The sequence below is a fragment of the Muscardinus avellanarius genome (assembly GCF_963383645.1).
Source record: "Muscardinus avellanarius genome assembly, chromosome: 2".
NCBI classification, from domain to species: Eukaryota; Metazoa; Chordata; class Mammalia; order Rodentia; family Gliridae; genus Muscardinus; species Muscardinus avellanarius.
Genome location: NC_137787.1, coordinates 54,354,763 through 54,381,804, shown reverse-complemented (window position 1 = coordinate 54,381,804; position 27,042 = coordinate 54,354,763). Strand labels below are relative to the sequence as shown.

Genomic DNA, 27,042 nt, shown 5'->3' with positions numbered 1-27,042 from the left:
AAAATATATAAAATAGGTCTGGGAGTGTAGTCTGGAGGTAGAAGGGCTACCAGGAACCCCAGTACCACCAAAAAATATTTTTTAAATTGTGTTTCTTCTCCCCCCACCTGTCCTTCTCTCCCTTTTTCTGTCCTTCTTTTCTTATCTTCCCCTTCCATCCTCCTTCTCCAACTCTTCCTTCTTCACAACTCAAAGCATAAGTAAATTAGGTTCCTTCCTGCAGTTTCAGACGATGAGTAAAAGAAGAAATCTGAACGTGATGATCTGGCATTGCAGCTGGAGGGAAGCCAGTCTAGAGTCTTCATATTTCCAAGTAGGAAGAGAGAAGGGGACTCATTGGTAACAAATCACATCTCCAAATTCTAGAACTGTTGTCCTGCACAAAGTCTGGCTCAGCAATGCCCTGTCTTTAATTCCATGAATGTAAGGGGCCTTCGATAAGCAAAAATGATATGCATAGTCTTCTTTTCCTTTGATACTTAGTACAAAAAAGCACAACAGCCCCTTATACTCTGCACACATGTATAAACTAGTAACACTCCTGCTGTTCAACCAGACTCCAAGGTCTTCCTTTTCCTTTTATTCTCTGTCACTCTGGTAGACTCGGATTTCTTTGATTCCAGAGATGGGACAGAATCCTTCAACTCTTTTCTTTGTCTCCATCAAAGGGCCATGAAGTGTAAGCCCATCTTCTTTCAGGCTACAAAAGACTAGATCTACCTTGTGTCTGTCTGTGGCTGAGGGAGTAGAGTTGCATCAGTAAATTGGACAGAGACTGAATCCCTCTCCTCATCCTGGCCCTGCTGAGTGTGCATATATACATGGGTCACTTCACCTTGAGAGGTTGTTGACTTTTTTCCTTCTACATGTGAGATATGCATGACCTATAACATGAGTCTCAGTCACTTGAGGTGCCTTTGTTATAATATATCCAATACATGTTTCTATGAAAATGCCAAATGAACCAAGCCCATAGAAACATACACGTGTGTGTTTAAAGCAGCTTCATTCCTAAGTGCCAAAATTTGGAAACAACCAAGATTTTTCAATAGGTGAGTAAAGTATGGTTCATTCTTGCATGGAATATTATTCAGCATAAAAAATGAACTCTGCAGCCATGAGAAAACATAGAGGAACCTTAAATATATATTGCCATGTGAAAGAAACTATTCTGAAAAGGTTATACTTTGTATGGTTCCAATTACTTTACATTTTGGAAAAGGCAGAACTAATAAAACATTTAAAAAGATCGATGGCTTCCAAGGATAAAAGGAGAAGTGAATAGGTAAAGTTCAGGGGACTTTTAGGGCAGTCAAACTATTGGGTAGGATTCTCTAGTAGTACACACGTGACTTACACATTTGTCAAAATCCATAGACTCAATAAGTCTGAACCCTAATGAAAATTGTGAATAATTACATATCAATATTTGTTCATTAGTTGTAAGAAATGTACCATACCAATGCAGATTTTTTTTTTTTTTTTTTTTTTTGCGGGTCTGGGGATAAACCCAGGGGTATTCGACCTCCAAGCTACATCTCCTGCCCTATTTTTTATTCTTTATTTTAAAACAGGGTCTCACTGAGTTATGGAGGGCCCCACTAAGTAGCTGAGGCTGTTGGCGAACTTCAATCCTCCAGTCTCAGCCTCCAGGTGCTGGTATTACAAGCGTGCACCACCACGCCTGGTTCCAATGCAAGATTTTAATGATAAAAAAAAAACCTACGAAATGGCAGAAAGAATATATGCAAACTCTGTGCTCTCTGCTCTGGGGATGGAACTCAGGGGCATTCTACCTCCAAGCTACAGCCCCAGGCCTATTTTTTACTCTTTATTTGGAAACAGTTTCACCAAGTTGCAAATGACTTCACTAAGTAGTAGCTGAGGCTGTTTGTGAACCGCAACCCTCCTGTCTCAGCCTCCCAAACGGGATTACAAGCGTGCACCACCACACCTGGCTTCAACTTTTCTTTTTAAACCTAAAAACTGCTCTAAGAATTAAAGTCTACTAAACCAAATGAATAAACAAAAAAATAACCAGACTTAATTTTCCCTCAATATAAACAGAGAGCTACATAGTTGGCTCTACAATGGTTCCAGAGAAACATCAGGCCCTAATTTATATTTCCTAGTGAAAGACTTTAGAAATATTAGGATCCCGCGGATACGAAGTGAGTTGGATCCTGATGGGTCTGGACTGTATTCTAGTGCTCAGGCATCTCTAATTAGAAAGAACTTAGGATACCTTTCTGTTACAAACTGAATTGTGTCTCCGCCAAAATCCCTATGTTGAAGTTCTAATCCTAAATGTGTCTGTATTTGGAGATATAACTTACCTTGTCTGAATATGAAAGTTGTTTGTGGTTCCTGTATGTTCATAATCATGAATGGCAGCAGCAAAGACCATTGCTAAAATTTCCAGTTCAGTGAGCCAGTGCTAGGAAATTAAAGAAAAGTTTCATCATACATGTAGAACAGAGGCCATATTTTCTTTGTATGAAAAGATCTTTAGTGCCCCAATCATGTGCAATCACGTAAAGTCACATTCTATTTCTTTTAAGTAGAAATCTCTTCCTATTTCCCTTTCATTAATTGTCCATAATGGATGTTCCATGAGGCCTATGATTATTTCATGTCTTATAAGTTCAAATTTCTAGATGCAAAATGTAATTCTTCTTGTCAGTTGGAAAAGAAGAAATTTTCCAATGATTTGAAAGATCCATTCTAAATAGATTTTGAATTGATAGCCTTACCAGTTTGGGTTTTTATAAAATCATTTACAGTCCAGTGATTTTTAACATATAATTTCTACATCATTAAGTTTAAGAAAAACAATTGTAAAGACCCTACTATGAGAAAAATTTCTATTCAAAAGTTGAAGATATTTACTTTGCTCATGAGAGAAACTGAATTTCATTTTTATTTTTAAAATACAAAAGCATTTCTAAGAAATTTGCCACATTCTCTATCCATAACACTTACACTACAGTGCAATTACTTAATAGTAATAAATGGATGAATATTGATTTCACATAAAATTAAAGAACATCAGTTTCAATCAAGATGCATTCATCTTTCTGTTATCAATTGAATGGATCAACACAATTTCTCTACTGCTAAATTTTCTTTAGCCGTAATTAGTTATCTCATTATCCATATTCTTTATAATACTTTTACTTCGCTAGCCAATGTGGTAACCACAGGTGACAATTTAGATTAAAAAAAATTGAATGCAACAAAATTTGATTCACTCTCCCAGGTGCACTAGCGAAATTTCACATGCTCACTAGTCACGGTTAAGTGGTTGCCCTATAGAACAGCACACGCAAAGCATTTCCATCACCACAGAAAGCTCTGCTCGACAGCCAGCCAGTGGGCAGTACTTGATGGAGGAATGGAGGGTTCTAAGGTCATGTATCTTGCTCTCGGTGGTCTTATTCAAAATGTTCAAAATAAGTAAAGATCTTATACAAAAGAACAGAAAAATATCTGTGTGAACTCTGTATATACTTGGGAAAAGATCACAAGATAAAGATGCCATCCAAAGGCACGTGGAAAGGCTGGTGGCTGTGGATTTTGGAAGAAGGATGAACACAGATTGGTAGTTAAGTGAAGGGTTTAGGAAAAAGGATTTTGAATAGAGAAAAACATAGTAATATAGGGCCCGGTTTGAAATAGAATTGTACATAATGCAATTGTGTTGAAGAATCAAGTGAAATGAAGTACAACGAGGATGAAAAGTATGAGAAGAGTTGACGGCCCATCTTGATTAGAAGTGATGAATGTGGATTGCGTATGAAAGGCAAGGCTAAGCCATTGAAGGCCCATGAGTCATAATAATAATAATAATAATAATAATAATAATGAAAGCTGTTGAATTACAGAGTTGGTAAAGGCATGGCCTTATTCATCTTTGTTCCTGTTACAGAACCTATTGTGGTATTTGGCACATAACAGAAGTTCAATTGTTTGTTGAAATGAGTTTCACTGGTTTTGCATAGGAAGGAGGTAATAGGGATTTTGGAATCAAACAGTCTTGGTTTTAAATTTGTTTATCCTCGTAAAAATAAGGTATTTACCCTCTCAACTACAGCTCACATTAAAATGGGATTAGTGATCATTCTTCTGAGGGGCTTTAAGAGAAGTTGAGAGTTAATATATGTAATGTGCCTGTTACTGGCCTTTTTATTTATTTATTTATTTATTTATTTATTTATTTATTTATTTTTGCAGTACTGGGGATGGAACCCAGGGCCATTCTACCTCTGAGCTACACCCCCCAGCCCTACTTTTTATCCTTTATTTTGAGACAGGGTCACACTGAGTTGCATGGAGCCTCACTAAGTAGTAGCTGAGGCTGGCCGTGAACAGCGTTCCTCCTGTCTCTGCCTCCCAAATGCTGGGACTACAAGCACGAGCCACTACGCCTGGTTTATTACTAGCTTTTTTATATAGTACAATATAGAATAGATGCATTTTACTGAACTTACTACTTTAAATACATTGTTTAAGGCATTAAATCCAGAAAATGATAGCTAACATATTTTATATGATTGCAATTCAAATATAAATGCCTCCCTGTTGGATGACTGAGCAGAGATGATTTCCACAAAGGGAGTTGATATAATTAAATGTTCTATGTTTATAGATGCAATTTATTGTGAGTCATTAAAAGGGAGAGAGTGACCATATTAATGGTCTATATTACAGGCTGAACTGGGGCTGAGCCTACAATATTCCCATTGAGACGGTGGAATTAAACACTGTGAAATGAATACAAATTGAGTTAAACCAGTTTTTATAGCCCAGAAGCCCATTGTTTTATGAAAGAAAATTGGTTCTTAGAAATAATCACCTGCTTTCTTAAAGTATTGCTTATTGGTTACATTTATAGATTTAACTGTGGTTTAAAAGTAAGGAATATTTAATATCCACTATAATAATATCAAGGATGAAGATGCAAAAGAACAAAATATTAAATTAGGATACCAGATATAGAAGTTAATTAGAATATCTTAGAAGCATTTAAAATTATTATATTCCTAGATGCCAAAATTGATTATGAATATATTTCATGTTTTTTCCTAACTAATCTTTGCCTTCTATAAATATAACTTCCTATATGAACTTTGCTTACTTACCAACATACTGGGGTCTTGATTAACTTCATAGTACAAAATATCCCAGGAAGAGATAAAAACTGGACACTCACACTTAATAAAAAAAAAACACATCTCTTTTGTATTAGAAGAATAATCAGGACTTATTGTTAGCTCCTTAGCTGCCGATTCAATTTTATGCTGATTTCAAATGAGATTCTAACTCAGAAAATGGATGTTCATATTCATGGATTTTTGTAAATCATGAGAATAAGCTAGAGAGTGTGCCACTGAGTCATATCTCTCTTCCAATCAAGAATGGTTGTTTGTTCAAACTGAGATTCTAGGTGGGTGTGTTAGCACACACCTGTAATCCCAGTGCTTGGGAGGCTTTTACAGAAGGATCATAGCTTCCTGGCCAGCCGCAGCTACTTAGTGAGGCCTTCCACAACTTAGCGAGACCCTGTTTCAAATTAAAACATAACATAGGGCTGGGGGTATAGTCAGAGATAGAATGCCCCTGAGTTATATACCCAGTGCCACAAAAAAAGCAACAAAACTGAGATTCTAGCTGGATATGGTAGTGCACGCCTGTAATCCTGCTAATACTGGAGGATTGTACTTTTGAGGCCAGCCTCGGCAACACAGCAAGACTCTCAACAAACTAGAAAGACCCTATTTCAAAACATCAACAACAAAAAAGAAGTAAAAAGGGCTGGGGGTGTAGTTCAGAAGTAGAGTGTCCCTAACTTGTTTAACCCCCTGCTACCACAAGGGGGAAAAAAAAAGCAGAGGTTCTTCTTCTGGTTCTTGGTATAAATCAAGGGCTAAAATGATGATCCATGAGCAGGGAGACCGTGCTTCATCTGATCTGTAGGTTGCATGTGCCCAGCGTAATGCCTGTGTAGACTCATGGAACGGGCAGTCCTTGGCTTCCAGTACAAGGAGGTTGTGGCTGGCACTCACAGTATTGGTGATGAAGACAGAAAGGCAGGGACTAACATTAACTGGGCACTTAGTCAGGGAGTCTCATTTAATTCTTGTAACTGTCTTATTTACCACTTACTACACAGATATTTTTATTCCTGTGTTGCAGACGACAAAAGTGAATCCTAAAGACTTGGAACAATATTCTAGGGCCACGTGCTCATTTAGTGACAGGACAGGAGTTCAAAGGCACAGCCGAGGGAGCGACAAGCTGCGCACATTCTTCTGAGAATGAATGTGAAAAAGCAGAACTGCAACTTCTCTCTCTCTTGTTCTTTCTTTCCTTTATTTCTATACTAGAGATTGAACCCAGGGGCATTCTACCTCTGAGCTACACCCCAGCCCATTTTATTTTTTATTTTCAAAAAGGGTCTCACTAAATTGTTGAGGCTGGCCTTGCACCTGATATCCTCCTGTCTCAGCCTCCCAAGTACTGAGATTACAGGTGTGCAATATCATACCCCACTCCAGAATTTCTAACTAATCTAACTGGGTACATGAATAGCTAAAAGATAAGAGAAGCCAGGTGTAGTGGCACATGCCTGTAATCCTAGGATTTGGAAGGCTGAGAGAAGATGATTACAGGTTTGTGGCTAGCCTCAACAACTTCTGAGGCCTTCTGTCACTTAGTAAGACCCTGCTTCAAAAATAAAAAAATCAAAATAGGGCCAGGGCTATAACTCAGATACAGAATATCCCTGAGTTCAATTCCAAGTAACACACACACACACACACACACACACACACACACACACACACACAGAGCTAATAGAGCTTTGCTTAAAGACATAATTTTCATATCAGAATTACCAGATGTATGTGTATAAGGGGGGGAGGGGGAGAGAGAGAAAGAGAGAGAGAGAGAGAGAGAGAGAGAGAGAGAGAGAGAGAAAGAGAGAGAGAGAGAGAGAGATTATGTGTGTGTATGCATACTGTGGGTAGAATTTCAGGCTTGAAAAATCACAGTGACTTCTTAATTCCTAGTGTGTTTAAAAGATCATAGTTAATAACTCCTTTAGTCTGAAGTTATAGGGTTGGATACCTTTTTCTCTATCCCTTTAAATAGGTTACAGCAGTTTGCTGTAATTTAACATTATAGAAAGTTGGCATGTTATAATAGCTAATAACTATGTGTTGAGAACTGTTTGCTTCAGGCACTAGCTTAGGTGCTTTGTACATAAGATTAAAGAACTCCTCATTACCATCCTTTAATGGCAGTTAGTGTTATCGACTACATTTGAGTGACAGGGAACTGAGGTAGAGACCTAGCCAATTAGGACAAGGCGGGGTGGGGCTTCAAGTCTATGCCCGGCTGCCTCCCAGGTCACGCCCTTTCCACACTTCCAAACAGTGTTGAATGGGAAGTCAGGTACAGGAAAAGAATTTCCACAACAGGGACATAGTGCCACATTTTCTGTATATTGTTCAGAGAAAAACTGAGTCATTCCAAAGTGTGGGAGACTGCCTTGGGGCACAGTCAATGGACTACAAGCTCTGAAGGAAATAGATTTTAAGTCATCTTTCTGTCTTCTGAAAACATGAGAGAGAGAAAAGTGCCAAGAGTCTTCAAGTGGAAGTGTTCGCTGGCCGGGGCCCTTGGATGATTTCATATTTAAAGAGACAGCCGGAGGCAGCTTGGCAGCACTCCATAGGCACTGGCTCCATAGCACATGGATTGAGTTTCTGCACGTCACTGTCAGCGTGGCGCCGGGCTACAAGTTAATCAAATGGCAACAGCAAGCAGAGAGAGTTGTTCCCCCATCACGTCTTCCCTCCACTGCCAGGACTCAGCCTTGAGCGTGTCCCTTATAACAGTGAACCAGGAGGACAATGGCCTGATCACAGTCTTTTCCAGGCAACAGTCCCCAGCACACCTTGCAGGTGACAATATGCATTACTCCTCTGACAGACAGTGTCGAGCTGCTACTCGACTATTCCATAAATGTCAACCTGATAGGGCCATCCCAAAATAGCAGGGCATCAACTAAAACACTGGTGAAAGTGACCCCATCTTCCCCATACCAAATCTGAGGGGTGAGAAAATAACGGAAGAGTTTTAGCTAAATGACTATTTCTTTCGCATGGTACTGGGGCCTCCGAGGCCAGGATAAGAGCCTGCTGAGGGGTTAGGCCAGTGCTGGGCCAGCGAGGCCGGCATCGGAGCCTGCCTTGAGGCAAGGCCGGTACTGGGGCCTCGAGGCCAGGATAAGAGCCTGCCGAGGGGTTAGGCCGGTGCTGGGGCCAGCGAGGCCGGCATCGGAGCCTGCCGTGAGGCAAGGCCGGTACTGGGGCCTCCGAGGCCAGGATAAGAGCTTGCTGAGGGGTTAGGCCGGTGCTGGGACCAACGAGGCCGGCAGCGGAGCCTGCCGTGAGGCAAGGCCGGTGCTGGGGCCTCCGAGGCCGGGATCGGAGCATGCCGAGGGGTTAGGCTGGTGCTGGGGCCAGTGAGGCCAGCATCGGAGCCTGCCATGAGGCAAGGCCGGTACTGGGGCCTCTAGGCCAGGATAAGAGCCTGCCGAGGGGTTAGGCCGGTGCTGGGGCCAGCGAGGCCAGCATCAGAGCCTGCCGTGAAGCAAGGCCGGTACTGGGGCCTCCGAGGCCAGGATATGAGCTTGCCGAGGGGTTAGGCCGGTGCTGGGGCCAATGAGGCCGGCAGCGGAGCCTGCCGTGAGGCATGACCAGTGCTGGGGCCTCCGAGGCCGGGATCGGAGCATGCCGAGGGATTAGGCCGGTGCTGGGGCCAGCGAGGCCGGCATCGGAGCCTGCCGTGGGGCAAGGCCGGTACTGGGGCCTCCGAGGCCAGGATAAGAGCCTGCCAAGGGGTTAGGCCGGTGCTGGGGCCAGCGAGGCCGGCATCGGAGCCTGCCTTGAGGCATGACCAGTGCTGGGACCTCCGAGGCCGGGATCGGAGCCTGCCGAAGTGTTAGGCCGCTGCTGGGGCCAGCGAGGCCGGCATCGGAGCCTGCCGTGAGGCAAGGCCGGTACTGGGGCCTCTGAGGCCGGGATCGGAGCCTGTCGAGGGGTTAGGCCGCTGCTGGGCCAGTGAGGCCGGCATCGGAGCCTGCCGTGAGGCAAGGCCGGTACTGGGGCCTCTGAGGCCGGGATCGGAGCCTGTCGAGGGGTTAGGCCGCTGCTGGGCCAGTGAGGCCGGCATCGGAGCCTGCCGTGAGGCAAGGCCGGTACTGGGGCCTCCGAGGCCAGGATAAGAGCTTGCCAAGGGGTTAGGCCGGTGCTGGGGCCAGCGAGGCCGGCATCGGAGCCTGCCGTGAGGCAAGGCCGGTACTGGGGCCTCCGAGGCCAGGATAAGAGCTTGCCAAGGGGTTAGGCCGGTGCTGGGGCCAACGAGGCCGGCAGCGGAGCCTGCCGTGAGGCATGACCAGTGCTGGGGCCTCCGAGGCCAGGATCGGAGCCTGCCGAGGGGTTAGGCCGGTGCTGGGGCCAGCGAGGCCGGCATCGGAGCCTGCCGTGAGGCAAAGCCGGTACTGGGGCCTCCGAGGCCAGGATAAGAGCCTGCCGAGGGGTTAGGCCGGTGCTGGGGCCAGCGAGGCCGGCATCGGAGCCTGCCTTGAGGCATGACCAGTGCTGGGGCCTCCGAGGCCGGGATCGGAGCCTGCCAAGGGGTTAGGCCGGTGCTGGGGCCAGCGAGGCCGGCATCGGAGCCTGCCTTGAGGCATGACCAGTGCTGGGGCCTCCGAGGCCGGGATCGGAGCCTGTCAAGGGGTTAGGCCGGTGCTGGGGCCAGCGAGGCCGGCATCGGAGCCTGCCTTGAGGCAAGGCCGGTACTGGGGCCTCTGAGGCCAGGATAAGAGCCTGTCAAGGGGTTAGGCCGGTGCTGGGGCCAGTGAGGCCGGCATCGGAGCCTGCCATGAGGCATTACCAGTGTTGGGGCCTCCGAGGCCGGGATTGGAATCCTGCCAAGGGGTTAGACCGGTGCAGGGGCCAATGGCCAGCATCGGAGCCTGGCGTGAGGCAAGTTCACTCCTGCGGCCTCCAAGGTCGGGACCAAAGCCAGATTAGGGGTTTGACCGGTTCAGGGGCCAGCGAGACCAGAACTGGGTCCTCCCATGAGGCAAGGCCGCTGCGTGAGCCAGCGAGGTCTGGATCAGTCCACTGAGTAGCCAGGCCACTACTGGGACCATCAAGAGTGAGATTGGTACTTGCAACGCAGCATGCACAGAGAAATATCGCAGAAAATATAAATCAGACGCTTCTCTTAATCAGCAATAACTAGGAGGAAAAGGGCAACAGGAAGAGGTTGAGCTATAGAAAGGGCCCTATAGTGAAGCAACTAATGTGACCAATCAGAGGGTATGTAATACTGGAGGACGGAGCCTCTTTAAAATACAGGAGGTACATAAACAAATGTATCAAAGTAAATCACCAAAGAAGTGTGGGATGGAGGGAGGGGGAGGGAATGGGACGGGGGCTGGAGGAGGGCTAATTGGATGATGTGTGCTTGTATATCCTCTCAAGTCTTGTACTCCAATGTGATTGATATATGACTACAATGCACCAATTTAAAAAAATAAATTAATTAAAAAAAAATAAAATACTTTTTTTCTAAAAAAAAAAAAAAAAAAAGAAAGTGACCCCCATCTTCCCCATACCAAATCTGAGGGGTGAGAAAATAACGGAAGAGTTTTAGCTAAATGACTATTTCTGCATGGTGCTTTTTGTTTCAAAGAACCAACACGTTCATATGCATAAAATTAATATTCACCTATCACCACCTTTTCATCTAGAGAAAAGCTTGTTAAAATAACTTTTCCCAAACTGTCAAGCTGGCAGTGTAACCTCGTTTGTGACAAAATCGTCAACACATTTGTGAATTCTTCTGCCTTACCTTTCACCATCTCTCATGAGATTTCCCACCAATCTCCTTGGTTTAAATGCATTTTCCTGATCCCAGGAAACACTAAAGGCTCACCACCCGACTATGTTTTTGTAATAGCCAGACTAATGCATGAGGAAAGAGCTCACTGACATATTTTCGCTAAAGGATGAGTAAAATCAGAAACAAGTTTCCACGCCAATCCTGCTAAACCAGGGGAAGTTACATTTATATTTGCTAAGTGTGGCCTTTTCAGAAAGTATCTACATGATCTATATTAATGATTCCTGTTCTCTTGGAGTCATGCCAGGCCTGGTCCAGATTTCCCAGTCTTTCAGAGAAGATGGAATGGCTCATTATGTCCTCTGTAACAAGCATTCTTTATAAGTCACATTGTGGATTAGAATTCTCTATTTACCCACTAATATAATGCCCCACCTCCCATCTTTTCAATGTCATCTTCAGACTAAAGGTTCTGAAGCTAAAATAGAATACTTTATTTGGCTTCCTTTATATTCATGGCAAACAAAACAAATGTATTTGAGAACAAACATATTTTAAGATGATAAAATTCTGGTTGCCTCCCAGCCTAAAATGGCACATATTTTTCTCATTTCACTTTATAATTAAGCAGATATTTTATTGTACTGAAGTAGATACTGCTTTTGCTCTTCATTTTGTTCTGAGGAAAACTAACCAGTTCCTTTTCCACTGGAGAGTGACTTTTAAATATGTCATTTTTCATTTAACTTTTTCAAAGAAATGAAATTCAGAAAAGAGGAAATGCCAGACACTTGAAATAAGAATCACCTCGCCATCGTAGTCAGAACCTGAGACCTTAGAAAGCAGAAGGCAAAAAGCGTTCGAAGGCAGATACTAAAGCTTTCTCCTGGTGGAACTGCGTTCACAGCTGTCAGGAGGCACTTTGTTGCCACACTGATAATACCATGCAGGTCAAACCAAATGCAAGCAAAGAATTCAAGAACCAGATGTGACAGTAAAGCCTTATTGAACCGAAAGAGCTTCAGATAAATTTTGAGTGTGCATATGCATGCATACTAAAAAGAGAGACATAAAAAAAAGCTTTGGCCAGGCACGGTGGCACACACCTATAATTCTCATATTTTGGAGGCTGAGACTGGAAGATTGCAGGTTTGAGGCCAGCCTTAGTAACTTAGAGAGACTGCGTTTCAAACTAGGAAACAGAAAATCAGGCTGGGGATATAGCTCAGTAGAATGCCCCGGGTTTAATTCTCTCTACAAAAGAAGAAGAAGAAGAAGGAAAAGGAGAAGGAGAAGGAGGAGAAGAAGGAGAAGGAGAAGGAGAAGGAGGAGAAGGAGGAGGAGAAGGAGCAGCAGCTTAAAATGCATATTTTTATGGAATTGTGGTTAAATTCCTAAAATTTCTTAATTCCCAGCTTAGTTCCCAGCTAATGGCCCTATTAACTGCCAGCCACACGAATGAACTGTCTTGGATGGCATTCCCAGCGATGTCCTCAGATGTCCCCAGCCATCATTGCTGACTGGCTGCCATCACTTGAGACACCCTAAGTGAGAGCTTCCGAGTTGGGACTCTTAACCACAGACCCTTGAGGGACAATAAAGTATTGGCCAAAGCTACTAAGTTCTGTAGTGATTTTGTTGTTTGTTTTTAGCAATAGATAAATTGGAACATGGTGCAGGAGTGGGATCTGAGCCCAAGGTATTAAAGGATCTACATGATTTAGAAGGCAGAGAAAAATTTGGTAACCATATGAAACACCATCAGATGATTCTAGCAAATGTGTTGCTGTATATAGTAAACAAGGCTGCTGGTTTCTGGAGGTGGAGGTGGAGGAATACCACAATTATGGTATATATATATATATATATATATATATCTCCTTGGAAAATCACATACCAGTTAAAGGTTTTTACATTCTTTAGAGCTGTATACTGAGACCCCAGAAGCGGTCTGGAATACAGTCTCTGACACAGATTGATGAGGTATTGTATTGAAGCTCCCTGGCCCCACAGGGTTCAAGTCACATATATCAGAATGCCAATGACGCTTGCCATAATAGAAAGGCTTTGGTTTCTGATTTCTAACCATATAGGTAGAGCAGTTACGGGATTTTGTAGAAAAGTCCATTTGCAGTCATTCTATGGTGCTCTTTCAGTCTAGATTGGCATGTGCAAAATCAAGAAGGCACTAGGATTAGGAGACCTCAGGTCAACAAATTCTTCGGCCAAGGCCCTGGCTTCAGTGGCCCCCAAAAACCCAAACTGGCTTGCCCACCTATCCCACATGCCAATCAAAAAGATGAACAGTGGTGAAAGACAGAAAAAGAGCTATTAATTAGCATGGCCACATGGGCAAGAACAAATATAGGGGTATAGTGACCAAATGGCTGCTTTAGAGGGCTAACAGAAACCTTCAGATCTTTTTTTTTTTTTTTTTAAGGAAACGGGCAAATGTTTGGGGTGTGTATGACAGAGTGAGAGAGCTGAGAAGACCATGGTCTAGTTGGTCATGATGTTGGTTCTGTGAGGTGGCTCTAGAGATGTTCTATCATGAAAGGGGCAACTTGGTGCCATGAGATGGTTACTCTAACTTAGGGGGCAGCCTCAGTTCCTATCCTGGGAAAATGTTTCCCATTTAGGTGGAGTGATCTCATCACAGGGTGAACTGTCTATGAGGCTCTGCTAGAATCCAAGGTGACTGCAGGTTTAGGGCAATGGCTGGAGACTTCTAGGCCCCACTCCATCAGTAGAGCAGTTGAATATCCCTAAAATTCTTAGTTACTCTTACCTGGCTTCCTAAGTCTTGGAGGATGAGATAGGTTAGGTAAATTTAGGACTATTGAACCTTGTATTACACTCCTTCCGTGATGAACATGTCTGATGTGCAGATTTAACAAGAATCTGACCCAAGATTTAAAGTGATAAAGGAGACAGATACAAAATGAAGGCAGATGCTAAGCTTTCTCCTGTTCAAAAACAGCCTAAGGCCCTGTTGCATTCACATGGCTCATGCTCCTTGGAATCCACCTCAGTCGGCACCTTCAGAAGGAGAACTGCTCCTCCATTTTTACCTCTCCAGAGTCTTTCTGAGCTCTAACACATTATAGTAACTCTAAGCCAACGGAGTTCCCATTATGGACTCACTGTTATCCCAGGATTTGCATTGCTTAATCATCTATTCACTCATTCATTGGTTAATTCAGATGTAAAGAAGAGGAAAGAGCAGTTGGAAAAATTCACAAAAATAATTTTCCTCGAATTCCTATTAAGATTTTATTGTGATTAGAAATGTGAATAAAAGAAAAAAGGCCCTTAAACCTAGTTTCAGAGTAAAGGATGGATGAAGAGTACTCTATTATTCTGAAGACATTTTTCCTAAACCGGTTTTTCCTGAGTATTTTTCTATTGGAAGAATAGTTCATATACATACAAAAATGTTTTATAGTCCTAATTTGGAAAACAAATATATTTTTATTTACCTCTAGGTCCCTTTTTTAATTGAAATAAAAGTATTTTCTGAAAATGTATATTATAAATAACCTTAAAATATTCAAAAGATTATTATTTATAATACTTCTATAGGCATTAAAAAGACAATAGGAATTTAGAATGAAATTTAGTGTTTTCACACTAATAGGTTTTAGATGTAAAAGCTTTCTTACCATGATACCTGTATGGAGCATTATGTAGTGAACAGTTTGAGTGACGTCAGCTGCATGAATCAAATTGTGATATGGATTTTTGTACTTGCTGTAACCAACTTCTAAAGCTTCTGCAAAGGCAATTAGGCAAGAAACAGGAATCTGTTGGAAAATAATAAATACAATTATATTTTGGTCAAAAGAGTAACACTCTATCAACATAAGCACAGTGTTTAGGATGGGACAAATTAGTGAGTCGAATTTGTGCAGTAACTTCTTTATGTTGAACGTGGATTGTCTGAAAAAAACACATCATTAACACGTTAGCTTTCAATCCTGCAAAGGGTTGTGACCCCAAGTATTTAACTCAGATAAAATAACAGTCTTACTCAACCTACACAGTCTCTAAATTTTTGTATCTTCCAGAGTCAAATAAGAAGTTTAGTTCTTAAAAGCATAAACATTTTGTTGCCACTGATGAAGTCTAGTTTTCCTATCTGTAACTCCATGGGGTTGAGATAGACAACTTCCCAGCATTTTTGTCTCCAATAATCCCCTCCTTACATAGGAAATGTTGAAAGTTACAAGGGGCATACAGCTCAAAGCCCTGGTCAAACCCATTGCTTATATGGCCCCAAATGAAGTTCACTAGAAGCCCCATCATTTCAGTTTTAAAACAAAGCTGTTAACAAAGGCATATTCTGGGTTTTAGAAACACTGGGATCTATCATGGTTTTTTAAATATAGCTTCCAATCCCGATGACATGAGTGTTCTGTGAATGACTCTGGGGATGTCAGTATCTTGTTAGAAGCTGTTCTGGCCTCAGGATCCCCAGATGGATACAGAGGAACATCAGTGGATCCTGGAGAATGCTTCCATCCCATGGTGAACTGAACCCCTTCTTGTGACCTGCTAACTAGGATCATTCTAAAATGAATAGATCAGTGGCTCAATTTTCTCCATTTTCATTCTTAGTCAAATAACCGACAATAAAGGTGGTTCACTTTTGTTATGTTTCTGACCTTGAAGCGGTTGATAAGATCATATCTGGTAAACAATTCATAAATCATAAACTTCAGACTATGCTCGCCACTTGCTTCATTTAGGGCAAACACATCAAAAGACCATTTATCAACATCCTGTAGAAAAAAAAAAGAGTAATTATGTTAGGTGACAATATCACAAGGTTCTGTGGACTCTTATGGGAAATTATTTGAAGGATTAGGCGGCAGACATTCAGCAGGTCATATTTCAATTCAGCACGTCAAACTACATTTTCCCAGAGTCTGATATGACAGCCACAGAAGTGAGGCCATACTTCTCAGAATAGTACCAAGATTTCCCCTCCATCTCAAGGTTATTAAGCTGATGTAATAAACCTGATCGCACTCCAATACTGCCCTTATCTTTACTTTTTCTCTAACTTCCTGCCATAAATCATCTTCTCAGCGTGGGGTTCATGTTAAGGTAGAATTGGCAGGTGATATGGGTGATGTCAATTGAGGGGCAGAGTCTTTCCTACCAGTCTATCTGCTGCATTGCTTGAAATCCCAGGACAGGCGTTTGTCCTCTGGCTTAAAGCTTTGGCATCTTCTGTCTACTTGCTGAATGCAAATACCACAGAGAGGCTGAGGAAGAGGATAGTCATTATGCCATTTCCTGCAACTCCCTAGGGAAGCAGGCAGGCTGGTAGGAAGGCAGGTATACTGGAAAAGTGTTCTTAACCGTGGCAGAGGGGGCAGTAATCAGGGCTAGCTAACCATTTCAGTAACTTCCTAATTTTGCTTTAAAGAAAAGCCTAAGGAAACACAGTATTCAGTTCTAAAAAGGATAAGGAACTGTTAGCAGAGGGTAGTGTTTATACACACAGCAAGTTTAATGCTGAACAGTAAATGGGCAACCTTACATCTATGTATTAATTTTGCATTTGTGTATGCACCCTTTCGGATTTCATTCGTTTGACATTTTAGCATTCCATGGAAGCCAACTCTATGTGCTACAACATACTAAACTGAAAATCCGATAAAATGTATTCCAATATTTTTAAGTCTCCTCTGAAAAATAACGGTAAGCCTCAAACGATAATGTAAATACTTGGAACCAGACACTAATGGTCTATTTTTTTGGTTTACTTGTCTGCCATTGTTAAATGCTGTCCCTTTGGCTCTCATTTGATCCCTGAACACTTGCTCTCTCTCTGCAAATTAAAAACCTCTAAAGGTTCTGTTAGAAGGATTTTTACCATCAGTAAATCTCAAAGGAGGCCAACAAATCTTTCATCAAATTCCAAAGCTAACAAGGAAGAGTTGGCTCAGACTCTTTCAAGGCTGCTATTTGCAGTTCCAACCCGGGGTCCCACTGAGTGAAGGGCAAGCTCTCCATCTCTGGGGAGTTTCATAAACAATGATGATTTACATTTGTAAATTACCACAGATGCTTGGCTTCTGCGCTGTCAGGCTGAGAACAAACAAGACGAGAAGCTTCTCAAAAAATAAGCTAGTTAACGAAAATATTCTTTACTTGGTGACATTTCCTCCCTCAACTTCTTAGTTCAGAGGTGTCTACTAATATATTTTAGGAAAACTATTAAATTCCTTTATACCAATATATTTTTTCAGTGTTTAAAGTTTTTTTTAAAATAAATAAAATAAAAATGAGTACTTTTCTTGCACATGGTAAATAACAGGGAAGCAAAACTCTCAAGAGTAGAAGCGTGATTGAAATATTTTTATGTGACATTTCAGCTATATATTTGTCTGTATTATAGTCTTAGGGACCTAAATATTTAAAAGCATTCCAGAAACATGAGCTACATTTTATTTTATTTTATTTTTTCTGGTACTGGGGATTAAACCAGGGATGTTCTACTACTGAGCTACACTACACCCCCTGCTCTATTTTATTTCATTTTTTGAAACATAGTCTCAAGAACTTGCTGAAAGCCTCACTATGTTGCTCAGGCTGGGCTTTAACCTGTGATCCTCTTGTCTCAGCTTCCCAAATACTAGAGTTACAGGCACGGGCCACCATACCTGGCTACATTTTAAAATTTAGTAAGATTAAAATCTAATATGAAGCAATAAAAAAGAAATATATAAAGGATGTTTAAAAGAAAAAAGACACAAAACTAAGCAATACAAATATATAATAGGAAAGGAGTGTAATAAATAGAAATGAAGCAATCCAAGATCTTCTGTTGGTTGCCATTATATCTAAATTACTGGTTAATACAGAAAAACCACCATGAAGCTGTTATGGAAACAAGGTTAAATTCTCCTAACCAAATTAAATATAGAAAAAAATAAGGGCTGAACTCTATAGCGGCAGCATACCTGTAATCCCAGTTCTTGAGAGGCTGAGACAGGAAGCAGGAAGATCGAAGGTTTGAGGCCGCTCCAGCAACTTAAGGAGACCTTGTTTCAAAACAAAAATAAGTGGCTGGGGGTGTAACTCAGAGTTAGAATGCCTTGGGTTAATTAAAAAAAATAGGGAAAGAAAGAAGAAAAGGAAATAAGAAATGTGAAAGGGTGAACCTACAAAATGCCTCTGTATAAAAAACACCTGTGACAAATGTGCATGCGTGCCTCCACACTACAAAGGGGGACAAGTGAGCTACAGCTCCCTCCTTTCACAGCATGAGAGCATCATCTGTAGTTACTTCTTATACATATGACACTATGATTATGCCTCTGTTTTCTTTCATATTTTTACCTAGTATTTTGTAGTTCTCAGACCCAAGATTTTAAGCAATTTTCTCCTATATTTTCTAAACGTAATCTACCAAAACATTTTTTGTAATTCACTGAATTCTTCTATAATATATGCAAAACAAAATGTGTATATCTTAACAAATACTGATGCTATATCAAAATGTAATTCAAGATCCACTTAAAGTATTGCCAAATAGCACATGCATGCACACACACACACACACGCTTGCAATGATAGAGTTTGTAAGTCTAAATCAATCCTCATACAAGTTTGCAATACATTATTAGAGCATAGTACTTTTTTTGTGGTACTGGGGATTGAACCCAGGGGTATTCTACCTCCAAGCTACATCCCCAAACCCCATTTTTTATTCTTTATTTTGAAACAGGGTCTTACTAAGTTGCACAGGTCCTCACTAACTCACTAAGGCCAAGAGCCTGTGATCTTCCTGTCTTAGCCTCCCACGTACTGGGATTCCAAGCATGTACCACCATGCTAGGACATAGTACATTTTTAAATGGTTAAAATATTTCCAACCTTACAATATGTAGGTGGTAGCAAAGACCTATTCTCATTTTCTCTAAGCCATTTTAATATTTTTTCAATGACTATTTTATAAATGAAAATAATTGAAATTATTTCACCTTTAATGTTACTATGACAGCTGCTGGATATGCCAAACCAACCATGTGATAGGATTTTCTGTACATCCTAAAAAAGAAAAAATAATAAATGTATGTATAAAATTCACTTGCTCAAAGTTTTCTGCTGTTTCTTAAGTGTGAGAGAAATGACTATTCCAAACTTGTTTACCTTTTATCATGTTACAGATTCCCTTCGTGGCAGCAGTGATGACTGCAGCCACCATTTGTCTGTCTACAGTGTGACAGATGTTAATAGCATTTTGTCTGGTCCCAACCAACCTGTAAAGCTAATGTGACTTTAGTTTCCACGTAAAGATATCTTCCCCTGAACTTCATCTAATTAAAAGACTACTTTGCACATGTAACACTTCCTAACGTGCCACCACATCTACAACAGCAGAACATTCTTTTTGTATGTCCATTTATATGCCAGAATTGTTAGACTGGAAGTAGAATGTCATAAAAGTATTTCCTCTATAATATTTTTATTTTCATTTTTTATAAAATGGAAACTAAAAGGGGGACTATATGGTAGCATCAGAATTTACATCGCTTTTTGTCTTGTTAAGGATATTAGGGGGAGACAATGTTGAAAACAAAATGACTTAAGTTTGTTCAACTGTCATCCAGTATTATTTAAAAAATATTATTCACAACCAGGCATGTTGGTGCGTGCCTGTAATCTCAGTAATTGGGAGGCTGAGAAAGAATGATTTCAGGTTTAAGAACAGCCTCAGTAATATAGGAAGACTTGCAGCAACCTAGCAAAATGCTATTTCAAAATAAAAAAAATAAATAAAATAGGACTGGAGGTATAACTCAGAGGTAGAATGTCACTGGTTTTAATCCCCAGCTCCACCACCAGAAAAAAACAAAAATGAAAACAGATTATTCAGAAAGAAAACAAAGTTCCCTCCATTTTTATTATAAAATAAAAAACAAAAATATTTTCCTTTATCACTAATTTGAATTTTTCTTTTTCTGATGAGCAACCAAAATGACATAAAGCAGGGCTGTGTGTGTAACGCAGTGGTAGAGAACTTGCCCAGCACAAGGCCCTGGGTCAATTACTAGACCAAAAAATAAAAATGACATAAACCAAATATAAGAAACCTTCCATGGTTCTTGTAAACATAGAATAAAAATGACATTCTAATATGTCAAAATAGCAATCAGCTTCCATTTGGAACCATTAAAAACACTTGTCTCCTCCACAAAGTCCTGGGAAGAAATAATTCAACTGATTATCAATCATGTCCCTTAAATTTTTCTATCAAGCTAGTCGAAAATAAGCTGTATTCCTAGACTCTATTCTAGCTATATTCCAAGAGTGCTGTAACCCTCTCCCCCATGCCTGTACAATACTGTAATTTAATTAAATATAATAATATGTGTAATCAATACAAGAAACAGTCCTATGGGTGATACTTTACATGTCTTACAAAATCACTGTGGAAGATTCTTTTTAAATTTTTTAAATTGATAGATTTTATATTAAAAAATCCATAAGACATATTATAGTTTCTATATAAAAATCATCATTAAAAGATAATAGAAGCCACATAATTCATCATATTTTTAAATCTGGATTTCTTAGAAGCTCATTATTAAAATACTTTAATTATCTCTCTAGCCTAGGCTTTCTAGAAACAGTATCTACCTATTTTATTCCAGAGACCAACCTTGTTATTTTGTTTTCATGCATCAAACATGATTTATTTGTTTATTTATTTATTTAGGAACTGGAGATTGAATCCAAGGACATTGGGTCTCTGAGCTATACCCATAGCCCTATTTTATTTTTTATTTTGAAACAGAGTCTCACTAAATTTAGAGGGCCTTGCTAAATTGTGAAGGCTGATCTCGAACCTGAGCTCCTCCGGTCTCAGCTTCCCATGTAGTGGGATTACAAATGTGTGTCCGCAAGCCTGGTTTCAGTTTGGTTTATTTTAAATTATTATAAATCATTTTGGATGTGGGTGATCAGACATAATAAAAATTTTTCTTGTCTATTTTTGCTATTGAAATATTTCAGGGCAGTTTATAAATAGGAATGCTTATATTTATTACTCCACGGAGATGGCTTTAATTATTCTAATCCTGCGGCGCAAGGAAAGTACTAATCATATTACTATAGAACTAGAAAAACATTACTGTCAATAAGGATACTTAATTGTGTTTTGTTTTGTCATTTTTTTTTTAAAACATAGTCTTTTCTACCTATTTTTCTGGTCATAATTTCTTTTTCTTTTTTCTCTCTTTTTTTTTTTTCTTTCTTTTTTTTTTGCGGTACTGGGGATGGAACGCAGGGGCAGTCTACCTCCAAGCTATACCCCCAGGCTATTTATTTTATTCTTTTTTTTTTTTTTTAAACATAGTCTTACTGAGTTGCGAAGGGCCTCTGCTAAGTAGCTGAGGCTGTCTGCGAACCAAGATCCTCTGGTTTCGGCCTCTGCCTCTGGAATGCTGGAATTACAAGTGTGTCCCCCCACTCCCACCCCGGCTCTTCATCGTTATTTCTAAAACATAACCAAATACATGAAATGAATGAAAGAGTGATGAGTGAGGAAAAGTTCAATATAGAAGCCAATCATTAAATAACATTAAATCAATTGATTTCATGATGCAGCAAAGGGAACACGTGCTCTGAATCTCAGGTTAGTCGCTGACTAGCTCTGACCTAGCTCTGTGAATACTATTTAATGCCATTCATTTGCAAAATAAGAATCTTAAACTTTTAATCTTAAACAGTAATAAATGACATGAGGTGAATTATTTGGCTGGAGGAGTGATGGTGAGGAACAGTATCCAGAGTGATCATGGAAGGCTCTGGAAAGACAGCAAGGACCAGGCAAATATGTCATGGAGGGGAGCATGATTTCTGGCAGAGAGAACAACTGGAAGTTGAGGAATGTTCTTGGGGTTGAAGTCATCTGGTACAGATGTTCAAAGGAGACTGAGGGAAGAATTAGAGGAAGCAAGGCAGGATTGCCAAGTGAAATAGAAAACCATCAGGTGGGTTTAACCTTAAGAGTGAAGGATCTAATTTATATTTTATAACTTTAAAAAATTGGCTGGGCGTGGTGGCGCACGCTTGTAATCCCCGCGCTTGGGAGGCAGAGACAGGAGGATCGTGCAGGTTTGAAGCCAGCTGCGGGCACTGGCTTAGGAGACCCTGTTTTCAAATAAAAATGTAAAAATAGGTCTGGGAGTGTAGGCTGGAGGTAGAAGGGCTTCCAGGAACCCCAGTACCACCACCAAAAAAAAAAAAAAAAAAAAAAAAAAAAAAAAAAATTGACTTGTTTGGAGAGACCAGGTAAAGGAGAGGGAAAGCCCACCTAGCAAGCTACTGTAGTGTTTCTGATGGCAGATAATGGAAGCTTAGACTGGAGTTGCAGGAGTGCAGATGAGGAAGAAGATTCAGGATGCATCGGTTTGGTAATTACCCAGACTTGCTGAGGTCTTGAATCTTAGCAACCTTATGGGAACGACTTTATGGAATAAAGCAACAGGGCTTCTTGAAGACTTCTAATTTTCAGGATTGAAGATAATTATTTTTGTAAATTTGAAGACAAACATGTCACTAATGGGGATTCAACAGCAATAAACAAGATTTTATTTATAAATGTTTTAACCATATTTTCAAGGCTGCTTACTAATTGAGTTACCTCATACGTTATGATGTATAGACTATTAAACAAAATTTGTTTTATTTAATAAAACAACACAAAGGGAAATTTAGTATATAACTCTATTTTACTGAACTCTTCTTAACCTTATCTTGAATGAAAATGCAAATTTAGTTGGTTTTCATCCACAGTTTGCATTTCTTTTCATTTAACCAAATTCTTCAGTATTTTCTTAAGCAAAGAAGATGCCTCAGTAACTTAGTGAGATTCTTAGCAACTTAGTGAAATTCTGTTTCAAAATAACAGTAATAAAATGGTCATGGTGGAGCACCATTGTAATCCCAGTATTAGGGAGGCCAAGACAAGAGGATCAAAGGTTTGGTCCTTTGCAGAAAGTTAGACCATTTCAAATTTAGTGAGACCCTATTTTAAAATTAAAAAAAAAAAAGAAATGGGACTGGGTATATTGTTCAGAGGTGGAAAACTCCTAACACACTACTATTACTACTACTACTACTACTAATAATAATAATAATAATAATAATAATAATAATAGGACTGGGGTGTAGCTAAGAGGTAGAATGTCCAGGGTTCAATGCCTAGTACCATAAATAAATAAAATCAATAAATAACAAAATATATAGTCCTTCCACAGGTCAAACACATTCTTCTATCTGTAATTCTTTCACTGACTTTCTGAATACTGCTGAGTTCTTTTTAATTTGATGCTATGGGAAATTACTATTACTTATTGCCAGGTTGTTTTAAACATTAGGAATAGGGAACATTCTTCCTCCTCAGCCCCGCCTCCTTGCCTCAGACTTTTGGTCCAGTCTGGCAGAATTAAAGTTTATAAAGAAAGCAGGTTGGTGTCATATCACTTAACCAATCAAACTATTTTTAGGTTTCTTTTATCCAAGCAAATTAGATATGGTTAAGAAATTTGCAAAATAATTTAAATAATCGTTCAGTAGATGTTTTCTGGATGACATTGCCATGATCTGAGATATTAGCACCTTCCTGTTCTATGGTGATACACCTTTAAATTTCAGAACATTCTTGCAATGCACTCTAGTTTACACTTTTAAAATTAAAGTTTGTTTTGTTTATTGGTGGTAATGCCTAGAGATACCAAAAGAAAAATGTTGTGTTTTTCCTTAAAGTACATTGAACAAAAATTATATTTTCCTCAGTTTTACTAGTTACTAAAATGCTGAAATTTTCTTTTTATATGTAATTTAATTATCTTCAGTCTAAGGGACTTCTGATAAGTACTTTTCAACTGTGTCACTCATGTTTATTTGGGGACTTTTTGTAGTTTTCATTCTGAAACATCTTGTTTCTTAGAAAGAAAAATAAATTATGCTCTTAAACCTTAAAAAAATGTGCCAGGCGTGGTGGCGCATGCTTGTAATCCCCGCGCTTGGGAGGCTGAGACAGGAGAATTGCGTAGGTTTGAAGCCAGCCTCAGATGGCTTAAGAGACCCTGTTTCCAAATAAAATATAAAATAGGTCTGGGAGTGTAGCCTGGCGGTAGAAGGCCCCTGGGTTCCATCCCCAGTACTACCAAAAACAAAAAACAAACAAACAAAAAAAAACCCCTTAAAAATGCAAAATTGGGTTGGATGAACATGTGTTTCTCATTGGAAATTCCAGTAAGTTGACTCTGTGGTGTAGGGTCCACTTGGTACCCCTCATTTCAGTCAAAAGTGTTTTAAAAAGCTCCTCAAAAATAGAAATAAGGCCGGGCGTGGTGGCGCACGCTTGTAATCCCCGCGCTTGGGAGGCAGAGACAGGAGGATCTCGCAGGTTCGAAGCTAGCCGCGCGCGCTGGCTTAGGAGACCCTGTTTCCAAATAAAAATGTAAAAATAGGTCTGGGAGTGTAGCCCGGAGATAGAAGGGCTTCCAGGAACCCCAGTACCACCAAAAAAAAAAAAAAAATAGAAATAAGAAATTTTCACTGATGATGGAAGGATAGAAAGAGGATGGTCTTTTCCCTTTAAGGAAAAAAAAGGCCTGCTTGATTTTGACAAGTAAATCATTAGCCAATGTAGAATTTATTTCATGAGGTATTATATTTTATTCAGGTAAAATCAATTATGTAATATGTGAATATATTAGAGTTGTTTTAAATAGTTATGTAGAGTTATTTAAAATAGTTATGCACAAAGTTCATTTCAGAATTCTCATTCAAAAACCTTCTTTCCAACTTCATGTCTATTTAATGTAAATAAAATAATATATCTAGGACAAAATATTTTTATTATAGGTAAGTTTATCATAAAATCCTAAATCTGGTCATTCTAGTTATATTTATTATTGCACTTTTCTCCAGTAAAATATAAGCCTCTTATAACTTTGATGTAGTGAACACAATTGCTCTCAGGTATTATGGTCTTGAGACAGCAACAATTGTGCTTACCTTTCCACAAAAATTCCAGCTTGAACAGCATGTACGATGCTTCGAAATCTCGGTTTTTCCTCAGGCTTCTTCTTTGTCATCCCCATTTTCCGGGTAAAGGTAGAAGCCAGCCAGTCCCTGACTTCCGATGGAACTGAGTCCGACTGAATGTCACTGAGCTCATCTTCAGTATCCAGCAGTCTCCTACAAAAATTCATACTGGTTAAACATGAGGAAAAAAAAAAAAAGCAAAGGGAAGCAAAACTAGCGATGAGAAAATAAGCATCGCAATGAGATTTAAAAACTAGCATGCCACTCTGATTATTCCTTAACATGAACTATTTAAAAGAGATATATTGGGTTAACTTTCAGAAAGCTCTTAATTTCTCAAATTGATCACCTTCTGATAGCAAGAACTAAGAGACTTGAGCATTTCCAGCTTCCAGAACACTGAAGTACAGTACTAGTTAAGAAGTATTGGTTGTTAATGTCATTAATAGTCCATTCCAATTACAAATAAACTAAGAAAACATAGGGAAAAGAAGTCATTAACAGATGTCAGCTACTAAAGGAGACAACCAAGTGGAAAGAAAAGAGGGGTTAAACTATAATAGCTGTCTTTTATTTATTAATCTTATTTTATTTTATTTAATAATCTTATGCATATATAGTATGGATAGTGCATGCTATTTGAATAAGGCTTTGATGGTTCCAAAAGTCATTCATTGGTACCATTCCATTTGATAATTACCTCTAATTTTTAAGAAAATAATAACAAGTATTTTGAAATATTCTTTCAGCTATCAGCATCATAAATTTTTTGTCCCTTGTTACCCACAGGAACCTATTTCACCACCCCTTCTCCCCCAAGATAGCCAAATCTGCTTATACTAAGTTTCTTATATAAAATGACAAAGTATTTGCATATAACCTACTCGTGGCCTCACATATACATTAAGTCATCTGTATATTAGTTATAATACCTAATACAATGTATGCCATTTGAGTAGTTGTTCTACTGTATTATTGAGGGAATAATGACAAGAGAAAAAAGCCTACATGTTTAGTGCACACCTTTTTTTGTCTGATTATCTCAATGTGTGGTTGGTTGAATCCACTGATGTGGAAGTCATTGACACAGAGGGCCAAAGTATTTTTACTTTTTATTTTTATTTTTTATTAGTGCATCGTAGTCATACATCTTAATGGGTACAAGATGGTAGAGGCATACATGCACACATCACTCATTTAGCCCTTCCCAAATTCCCACCTCAACTGTATTATTAAAGATCATTTCAGGAGACTATGCCAATCGCAGCGGAAGAAACACCCCCAGTTAAGAGCCAGCACTGACTGAAGGGTGGGCTCTGATGGGTTTGGAGCTAGGCAAGGAAATCAGCTGAATGCAGGAAGCAGTGAGCAAGAACTGAAACCACCCTCCTTCCTGTACCAAGTCTGCTTAGATACAGATGACTGGCCTGATGGGTAATGAGAGCTGATACTGAAGAAAGACCAAGGAATTGTCTGTATTTTAAGGCCTGTCAGCTTTCAGCCAAGAGTTTTCTAAAGGTCTGAACTGACAAGAATGTGTGCAAAACTCCCCATAAAACACAAAAACAGCTTCATAAAGCAGTCAGACTTTGCCCCCAGGAAAGACACAGGCCAACTCTGCCTGTGTCATTTAACATGCTTATTTTCTTGTCAGTGCACCAAAGTAATAATTCACAGCTTTTTCTGGCACACTTTTCCTTTGACCTTCAGGTTCTGGTTCACTTTGGTGAAACTCTTTGCAACAGGATGAGGCTTGAGGGTTATAAGGGACAGTAGCTAGAGATGGAAGCATGTGTGAAAGCCTCAAATTGCATACCATCTCAAGAAGGCAAGCACAAAATAAAGGGAAAAATGGACAAAACCCACTCAACACCCCTCATAGAGGCCAAAGACAAGCTCAGAAGACAACACATGTAGAAGATGGCCATTTACTAATATTTATTCTTGGTATTAAATAAGTATGAATACACTTATGAAATGCCTTATGAAAAATAAATACAACTTAAGTGATAGACTTACAAAACTGTATGTATACTTATGAAG

The 27,042-nt window shown here is 39.9% G+C and overlaps 1 protein-coding gene across 1 annotated transcript in view; it reads right to left on the bottom strand.

Moving 5' to 3' along the window:
• PDE1A (phosphodiesterase 1A) overlaps positions 1-27,042 on the bottom strand; it is a gene marked incomplete at its 3' end in the record, with an annotated part of 343,986 nt that overhangs the window by 42,823 nt on the left and 274,121 nt on the right. The window contains exons 4-8 of the mRNA XM_080688950.1: positions 24,970-25,152; positions 18,918-18,984; positions 15,585-15,701; positions 14,583-14,723; positions 2,337-2,437 (exon numbers count right to left, since the gene is read on the bottom strand). Coding sequence (XP_080545076.1) covers positions 2,337-2,437; positions 14,583-14,723; positions 15,585-15,701; positions 18,918-18,984; positions 24,970-25,152 — 609 coding nt within the window. The remainder of the gene's footprint in view (positions 1-2,336; positions 2,438-14,582; positions 14,724-15,584; positions 15,702-18,917; positions 18,985-24,969; positions 25,153-27,042) is intronic.